Source organism: Octodon degus, unplaced genomic scaffold (assembly GCF_000260255.1).
Source record: "Octodon degus isolate 3935 unplaced genomic scaffold, OctDeg1.0 scaffold00127, whole genome shotgun sequence".
In the NCBI taxonomy this organism is placed as follows: domain Eukaryota; kingdom Metazoa; phylum Chordata; class Mammalia; order Rodentia; family Octodontidae; genus Octodon; species Octodon degus.
Genome location: NW_004524703.1, coordinates 514,087 through 523,274, shown reverse-complemented (window position 1 = coordinate 523,274; position 9,188 = coordinate 514,087). Strand labels below are relative to the sequence as shown.

General features: G+C 43.3%; 1 protein-coding gene across 7 annotated transcripts in view; it reads right to left on the bottom strand.

Moving 5' to 3' along the window:
• Positions 1-9,188, bottom strand: part of Urb2 (URB2 ribosome biogenesis 2 homolog (S. cerevisiae)) — a 32,162-nt gene that overhangs the window by 2,554 nt on the left and 20,420 nt on the right. For 6 of the 7 annotated variants that reach the window (XM_004640810.2, XM_023700833.1, XM_023700832.1 and 3 more), the window contains 4 exons: positions 8,441-8,551; positions 6,771-7,013; positions 4,337-4,424; positions 1,419-1,558 (listed from right to left, as the gene is read on the bottom strand). In XM_004640810.2, coding sequence (XP_004640867.1) covers positions 1,419-1,558; positions 4,337-4,424; positions 6,771-7,013; positions 8,441-8,551 — 582 coding nt within the window. The remainder of the gene's footprint in view (positions 1-1,418; positions 1,559-4,336; positions 4,425-6,770; positions 7,014-8,440; positions 8,552-9,188) is intronic. The other variant, XM_023700834.1, reaches the window with a different exon arrangement.

The window sequence follows — 9,188 nt, the reverse complement described above, 5'->3', positions numbered from 1 at the left end:
ATGTGGTGCTGGGGGATTGAACCGCGGTCCCTTGTGCTTTGCTAAGCTTGTTCTAAGTAGGTGCTTTAGACCACTGAGCCATCTCCCCAGCCCCTGTATTTCTTTCTTCAGTAACAAAATAATGCCAGCTTTTCTTTCACCAAATGCTTACACTGTAACAAATCAAGTGCTTGGGAAACATCAAGATTCTATAAAAAATGCAGCTGGGCCTGGTAGCACACGCTGATATCTCAGCAGTTGGGAAGCAGAGACAGGAGGATCACTGTGAGTAGCATGGGCGACATAATGAGTTTAAATCAGTCTGCACTGCAAAGTGAGACCTTGTTGCAAAAAAACCAAAACAGGATTCTATAAAAATGCTGAACAACTGCAAGGAAACCAAACTCCAAGTCCACATGTCACCCAACAGACAATTTGAGGGGTCTTCTTGTGTTCCATGTCTCTCCCCGCTAGGACAGTTGATAACCCAGCTGTACACTCATGTCCAGGCTATTTCCTGCAGAGCCAATCACACACCCCAAAAAACAGGCAACTCTACTGGCTAAGGTCAGCAGGGCCAGTGGGATGGAAAAAGTAGTCAGCAGTTAAGGTTTAGCCAAAAACAGGGATGGAGGCCTTCCGAGCAAGTCCATTTAGCCAAATGTCTCTAGAGAAAGGCTGACACCTCTACCCAAATAGGCTCACCAGAGGCTTCACCACTGTGTCTACCAGGATTGCACTGGCAAAAAGGCTTTGACAGACAAGCAGAAAGCAACATCAACAGACATATGTAAACTCACTGTTTACCCATGGTTCCTCTCTGAACACACTGTCTTCCATACTTAAAGTCAAGGTTCACACAGCTCAAATTTTAAGCCCTATAAGCACCAGTGACATAAAATTTTGAAAATAGGCATAGACATCCTCAAGTGAAATGACTCTTAAATGATGAATTTATAACCCAGATATTTAAGACAAAAGGCTAGAGTAATTAGAACAAAACTGACTGGAAATAAGTCACCTGCAGCTCCACTTGCCTCCTGCTTTAAGTGTCTAAGTGTCTCTGGGTCTCAAGAACAACAGACCCATGAGCTAATGGCAAAGGAACCCAAACCAAGATCCAGGTCCCTTTTGTACCTCCATTAGCCTGGTCCAGGAGACCGCTTGTTCTGGGTTCTGAGTGACATATCACCACCCAGATTATTCAGGACAGGAGTCGGTTCTGGAGTCAGAGAGAACTAAGAAGTCTTGAGCAGCTCATTTGTGAGGCTCTGCTGAGCCTTTGCACAACCACAACCTGCCCCAGTCCCGACCACAGCCCCATAGGACACTGCTCGCACACGCCATCAAGCACAAGAGTGAGGGCAACAGGCCTGAGGTCACCTGCCATTTTGATGCAAAGCCATGCTCAGAGCCTGACAGAAAATCCAGGATTGTACCTTCTGTGCCTCTGTCACATACTGGGCCACCATAAAGGGAGAAAACACAGCGAACTCCTCAGCTCGGGTGGCAATGTGGCTGTACATCCTCTCCACCAGGCGTGCGCAGTCGAGGACCACTGGCAAGTCATCCATGCTCCCTGCAGAGGCAAAGGTTCCCAACTGGTTAGTTCATAAATGCTGCAGTGTCCCTCTCATCTTACACCTATAATGTGACACTTAAGCCATCCACTTTTCCTAGACCCTTAATTGGCTTGCTTTGCAGAGAGATTAAGAAAAACATCATGTCCAATTGCCTACATAAAAAGGAAGAACCCTTAACATACTCAAGAATTCATAAGATTTTTAGGGATCCAACTAGGAAAAAAAATCAAGATTTTCAGGATTTAAAAAAAAGAATATTGGAATGGTACTGGGTTTTTAAGTTGCTATTGTTTGCTTTTGCAGTGCTAAGAACTGAATATGGTATATGCTAAGCAAGTCCAGCTATTTTATCTTAAAAGATGATTAAAAAAAAAAAGACGGGTTAAAAAAAAAAAAAGAGCGATGGTTTTCTATAAGGCAGGTTAAAAATGGAAAATTACTTAAAAGGAAAATATTTAGTTGCCTTAGCCTCCAAAGTACTAGGATTACAGGAGTTCATCAATATATCTTGCTATCAACGGTCTACTGACATCATTTAAGGCACCCAGATAATGTCTGTGTCTTGGAAAATTTCTGAAAGGACCTGTGAGGCCTTCTAAGAACTTGGGAGAGCCTGTCCTCAGATGGGAGAGCTGGAGGACTCCTTCCCAGGCCAGAGTGTTTTCCCTCCATCACTTAGCACTGAGGCAGGTCCACTTCTGTCAGTCTAGAAGACAGAAGCAAACCCAGTGATGCAAAGATCAGGGGCTGCCTGGGATTGGGCCCAAGGAGGGAACAGATTGGAGAGAGGCCAAGGGACCTCGCAACAGAAATGTCCTGTGCTGTGACTGCAGTGTTGCTTCACATGTACGCTAAACTGTGAGAAATCATTACACTGTATACACTCTCAACAGGTATCACTAGATAAACAGATGTAGATATATGGAGACATCTATATCTATCTCTATATATGTTATACTTTAACATATCTGATATTTGGTAAATGCTATACATTTTTAGCAGACCTTGGACGAAGTATACAAACACCCTTTATGGATGTAGTTGTCTTACATCAGTGCAATCCCTATGACACTGTGTAAGTGATTAACACCTGTGAGGCATTCTGAAGGCCACTCCCTATCATGAAGAAACGTACTTCCGTGTCTAAGGCATGCTGTTCCTTCTCTTCTCAGGCTGCTCAACATACAAGCTATTCACAAACAAGTTACCAGCATTAGCTGCTGTAGTCACTTGACTTCACATATAACCATTAAAATATCATTTTAAAATTTCATTATTGGAAAAAAATAATAACTGGGCATGACACGCACCTGTAATCCCAGCACTTGCAAGGCTGAAAACTGGAGAATCACTATGTGTACAATCTACATAATAAGACCCTGTAGACCCTGTCCTAAATACAGGAAAAAAAAGGAAAATTATTGGCATTAGATGCCAATAAAAAGGGAATAAATTTTTAAAAAGAATAAAAAAAGAGAAAAAACAGTTGAAAGTCCTGCTGGGTTGAGTCCACTAGAGTTCAGTCTTGGTAGACAGAAATGAGCAAGTGGGTTGAATAAACACATCACAGGTAGAATGGAGCCTGTGCTCCTGTCTGGCCTCAGGACAGAGGATTAGCCTGTGGCAGCAGCACACAGCCAGACCACTTCACACTGCTCAGTAAGGCGAAGGCCTGTTCTGTCCACCTCCTGTCCAGGCCAATTATCTCTGTCAGAACCATGTCCTTAGGATGCTTCAGTGATATCAGAGACCTGAACAAGGAATAGGCTAAGGCTGGCCCAGGAGAGGGGACTTATTTGCCAGCCCTGATCCTCAGCAGATGCACAGTTAACACTTGCTCAAAGTACAAGTCAACACATGTTCAACACATGACACATGTCACTATGCCACTGCTGGGTCCCCAACCAGGCAGAATACCTGGGGAACCACTGTCCATGATCACAGGCCTTTTTTTTTTTTTTTTTTTTTTTTCCCCAAGATGATTGGTTAAAAGAATCTCACTAATCCCATAGAAAAAGCACAAGACAGACAGAAGTGGAGGCTGACTCATATATTCCTGGTCATGCTGGCTACTGTCAGAGGTGTTCCTTGACACACTCCAAATCAACTCACAACTTCATCTGTGATCCCAGTGCATCCCACAGGCACCTTACACTCACGCTTGGCACATGTGTAGCACAATTACCAAAGTAAGCAATGGAAAAGACTCACTTTCATACAACATGTTCAAATGAGAATCTCAATTAAAAACACAGCAAGAATCAACATACTTCAAGGCACAATAATTCTTTGTGTACACATTTGCTTTTGCCATAAGGCAATTTGTGTGTCTCTGATAAACAAACACAACCTTCCTAAGGTTATGACCTTGTTGATAACCAGGTACAGGGTCGCATCCTCTATAAAATGAGAAAGTTCTGTAACACCTCTTCCTTTTGTCCCCCACTAACCTATAAACTCCTTAAAGGTGAGAATACAGTTTTAGTCATTTTTATATCCCTATGTATGCTGTGTTCAACAAAACTTCCTAAATCTTGATTTCTTTTTCCAGAAAAGGTTTAAAGATGTCAACTGCAGCCACTATCATAGATATAATAAAATGTGACAGCTTGAAAATTTTTTAAAAATGATCTTCAGTATTCACTGATGATGGGAATATTTCTCTAATGTAAACTCAGAGGAATAGCTTCATCTTCAGTGAACTTGTGAGATCTTCAAAAACACTGCATGATCAACACATTCAAACTGGACCCGATACTGTGCCTCTGCCTTACCTTTGTCTTTCTGCCGCCCTCCATGCATCACTGAAAATACCAGTCTATTGAAACAGTTCACGAAAGATGGGATAGCTTTCAGCATTACCTGAAAGAAATAAGACATAAAAATATAAAAAATGTGCAAGAATGATCAAGTTTATCTGCTTGTTTCCTTCTTCATTGTGCCATCAGGACACTCAAAATAGGTGTGCTCATGGCAGCCCGGGGCAGGCTTCTCTCACCTCATTTTCTGGTGACCACTCGCCCACCTTGAACTGGCTCAACTCTTGTTTTAAAAATGTGAGATAGGGCACTGATGGCAAACCTTTCAGAGCTTTCAATGACACAAACAGTCCGCTGCTGCACATGTGCCAAGGGCTCACTACCACTAGGCTAGGGGTTTTATGCAGTACAATTTTCAGAACCCGTGACGAGACCCTTGTTTAAGGACTGGCTGAATCTGTGCTCTCCTCTAAGCTGGTTCTTCTCCATCTTGGAAGTATACAGAAATAAATCATAAAGCAGTGATAGTAGCCAAGTTAGGTAAAGAGAACTGGCATAGAAAAATTACTAAAAAATTCACTTCAAATGGGGATATCACTTCTCAATACTAATATAAATTTCTCGTATGACAAAACACACTTCTTTAATATCCAATTACCTCAAGTCAGGATGCACCACATACTGTCCAACTGAGCAGTCACAACCTTGTGACTACTTCACTTTAAATTAGTTAAGAATTCAGGGCCAAGGGCCAAGGAGAGGGCTCAGTAGAATAAGCACTTCCTTGGCAAGCACAAGGGCCCGAGTTCAATCCCCAGTTCCGAAAAAAAAAAAAAAATTCAAGGCGAGGCATACTCATGCCTATAATACTAGCACTCAGGAGGATCACTGAGTTTGAGAACGGACCAGGCTACGAAGTGAGTTCAAGGTCAGCCTAAACTGCCTAGTGTTTTTTGTCAAAAAAGGACAAAAAATAAAAATTAAGACTTTAATAGTCAATTTGAAGTCATCCTGGCAACACATCAAGCATCCAAAAATAAAGTCAGTGGTCACTGTGCTGGACAATGCAGGAATCACTGAATATCCTACAGCCTACTGCTAATCTAACTCTTGGAATGAACAAATAGCTATCAAGTGTTAATTTCTCCTCCTTTTTTCTGTAGTGTTAGGGATAAAAGTCATGCCTGCTATGCAAGCCTTCTACCACAGAGTTAAATTTCGGCAAATATTGGAACTGTTCTCTTTGGTATAATTAATCCAAAACAATTACTGATAGCATCGTTCCACATGTTTCATGTCAAATTACTGACTTTCTGCAGCACGTTTAGAAAGAAAAAGGCTACTTTTATAAAAGTATTCCAGAGATTCATCACACATTCCTCAAAATCTCTCTTAATCTTTTACTACTGTATTGATGAAAATCACAACAATCTGGGCCCAGACTTCCTACTAATTCTTCATGAGACTTGGACAAATCATCTAGCTTTTGTGTGTGTTTGCCTCAGTTTTCTCATCTGTAAACTCAAGATACCAAAAGGTCATCATGAAGACTTTAGTCAGTTAAAGCTTGTGACATGGTCAGCACAGCACCAGCTGCTGATTATCCTGTTAGGCATCCAGCGGAGGTGCGGGCCTCCTCATCTGTCCTCCAGGCATGCCTGACAGGCTAGCAGCTGTGACTTGGACCTAATGTTGCTGGCAGCACAACGGGCCTCTTTAAGAGCTAGTACACATGTTGAGCTGTGGGGGACTCAGGTCAATAATTTCTGACATTGCCAGTTAAACAGAAGACCCAATGCTATTATGGGCTACTGGACTCTTTTAGAATATTTTGCTGAGTTTACACACCTATAATATTCAATAACGGAACTTAGAAAAAATGGGGTATACTGATGAATGTCCATTTTTTATCTGTGTATTCAAAGTGGTTGGGATAGATATATAGTTGCATTCTCTTAATGAATAGAATGATTTGTTCTAATGGTGTTTGTAAATAGGATCACAAGTCTGCATCTTGTACAGCAATTAACCACTAAGAAGAATATATGCAGTGTATTATTTGTTGAAACTGTACTTCCGATTTGATTTGAAACTGCCTCATTGCTATCTGTTTATCAATAAAACTTTGGAAAAAAAAAAAAAAAAAGAGCTAGTACACAAACACCAAAATATCAGACCAAATTGAAAAGAACTCAAAATGGCTGAGTAAAGATCAAGCGTTTTGTACCTGAGAACACACTTTGGTCATGGAAATTATTGGAACAAAAAAGTCCACTTACCAAGTCATTATTTTTATTTTCCTCCAACAGTAAACCATTCTACTGCTGCCTGGGGACATAGCTCAGCTGTATAAGGGCCTGCCTGGCAAGAGCAAAGCCCTGAGTTTGATCCCCGGTACAAAAAAATAAGCATTACCCTGCTACCCTGAAAGGAAGCTCCTTCCCCTCACCTTGGGATGGCACTGCAGCACAGAGAAGAGCAAGTTGTGCATCCTCAAGAAGACACTCCCATACTCTGGTGGTCTCAGGTGGTCCAGGGGGACAGTCAGCAGGATGCTGAAAGCCAGGCTAACATGGTGCGGGTTGCTGATGGAGTCCTCCCCCTGCCGCAGCAGGGCAGCCAGGACATCAAGAATAGGTATGACCCGTGCAAGTGCCACAGGCTGATCCTCACAAGCCTCCCGGTTCTGCAGCTACAGGGCAAGGTGGGCAAAGAAAGAGAACAAAAAGGATTCTCAAAGTGAGAAAACAGTACTGAGCACAGGGGACAGAGACAGGTGGCCAGCGACCAAACTACACTGTGGACTCGGCCACTCGGCCGTATTTTTTTGCTGAATTCATCAGTCATACAGAAAAAGGTTTTCTGTAAAGAACCTGACACATTCATTTTCTCACAAGAAAACTGCACATCAGATGTACATAACAGTAGTCTCCCAAAAAAGATCATCAGTTTCACATGTCTATAACTAAACATCACTGGTTGAATTTCTTAGAAATCAGATCCAGCTAAAGGTAATTATTATTCCAGAACACAAATGTAACAAACTCAAGAAAACAAAGATAGCTCAAAAGACAGATGTAGGTCACGCGGCAGAATACACTTGGGGCTCCTTCCTAACCCTAAGCCTATTGGATCCTGGAGTGTGACAGTCCCCACCTTCCTGCTGAGTGTCCTGGCTGAGCCAACCACTTGCCACACCCATGAGAAGCACCTAATCAGGTTAGCCTGGTGCACAGCAGCATGGCCTCCTGTGTGCCGCCACCACCACTGTGAGCACGTATGAGTCTTGGACACCAGCATGGCCCTACCCAACTCAGCAGTTCCTGCAGATGGGCATAATGACATATTTCAGCCAGTGAGGTAGATTTCAGGAAAACAACATGGGAAGAAAACAACACCAGAGCATTTAGTTGATTCTTTAGACCATTTTGCTCTAGAAACATACTGATCCAGGACAATCCTCTTGTCAACAGAAAACTAGAGCCAGGTTGGGGACAATGGTAGACAGTGTTGCTTTATATCCATGTTGAGAATGCTCTGGTCAAGCTCATCAGAGGGTAGAACACCCAGACCAGCCCAATCTTCAGCAGATTTATGTTCTAGTGAAACAAAACCATGTGGCTACTAGACACAATATTCAATACACAGAAAGGACAGTATAATAACCTGCCTGCAATATGACTACCCCAATCTATAGTGTGTCCTCTCACTATACCATAGGCCTTACACACACACTCACACACACCCCTCCAAATTAATGAATGTATCAAACTGACTATAACATTCTGTGGGGACAGAAAGCCCCAAGATTCCTCCTTACCCCTCCAAGTACACAGCTTCCACAGCAGCCTCACTTGTCACTTTGTTTCTATTACCAGCATCTGCCGAAGGCTTTCTAGCACTGTGACATCTCTCTGCACCATCTCTGTGCCATGGCTGCCAGCTGACACCAATGTATGCTGACACACGAGCTGGGCATTCTGTTGATTGCCACCTCTAAGATAGTCCCAGAAATGTTCTGCCCTATATAGGAGAACAGCAGAGCGCAAACAGCTGGCTTTTGTCTTCACAGAAAAGAAGAGGGATGAGCCGGACTGCGTGTCTCAAGAGGCCACTCACCGTCAGAGCCGTGACAATCTGTGGGCAGGCACGCCACAACAAACTTGCTTTCTCTCCACTGAGCGGGCAGCTCAGTAGCAACTTGAGCAACTTAATGGCAGATAAAACAGCCTGAAACAAAAGTGAAAATTTTAGTAGCAGCCCTCCTTAGAACTCCAGGGATTGGCCATTCACTGGTGCTGGTGAAAGAGCCCAGGAACCCCAACGTTGAGGACAAGGAAGGCGGAGTCCTGAGGGCAAGTGGCATCTTCATATCAGCGCACAATCTGGGAGGCAGTAAAGAAGAGCCATTCTCTGGTCAGCAAGTATTTTCAGAGGTGCCTCACGTGTGTGAATGGACCAGCCCACCACACTCCACAAGGAGTGTAATCACACCTTGCCATGATGCCCTGCTGAGGATGCCAATCAGCTTCCATGGCAGTAAAGCTTCTTGCTTCACTGAGCAAGAACATGTGCTCACAGACAGGAAGAGCTGGAATGAGGCACTACAGTTGTAGGTAAAGACTTTAAACCAGAAGGAAGGCTAGGCTTGTGCTAAGCACCCCATCAACAAACACCTGGCCCCACTCTGAACATGGATCCTCAACCACCTTTCTTCCCATCCAAATCCAAGCCCAGCCCCAGGATATCATCTGTGACCATGAATTAGACACTCATGGCAATCACGAACGTACATCTGCAATCCCAGAACACAAGAGGCTGAGGCAGGAAGATCGCTGCATGTTAGAGGCCAAACTAGGCTACACAG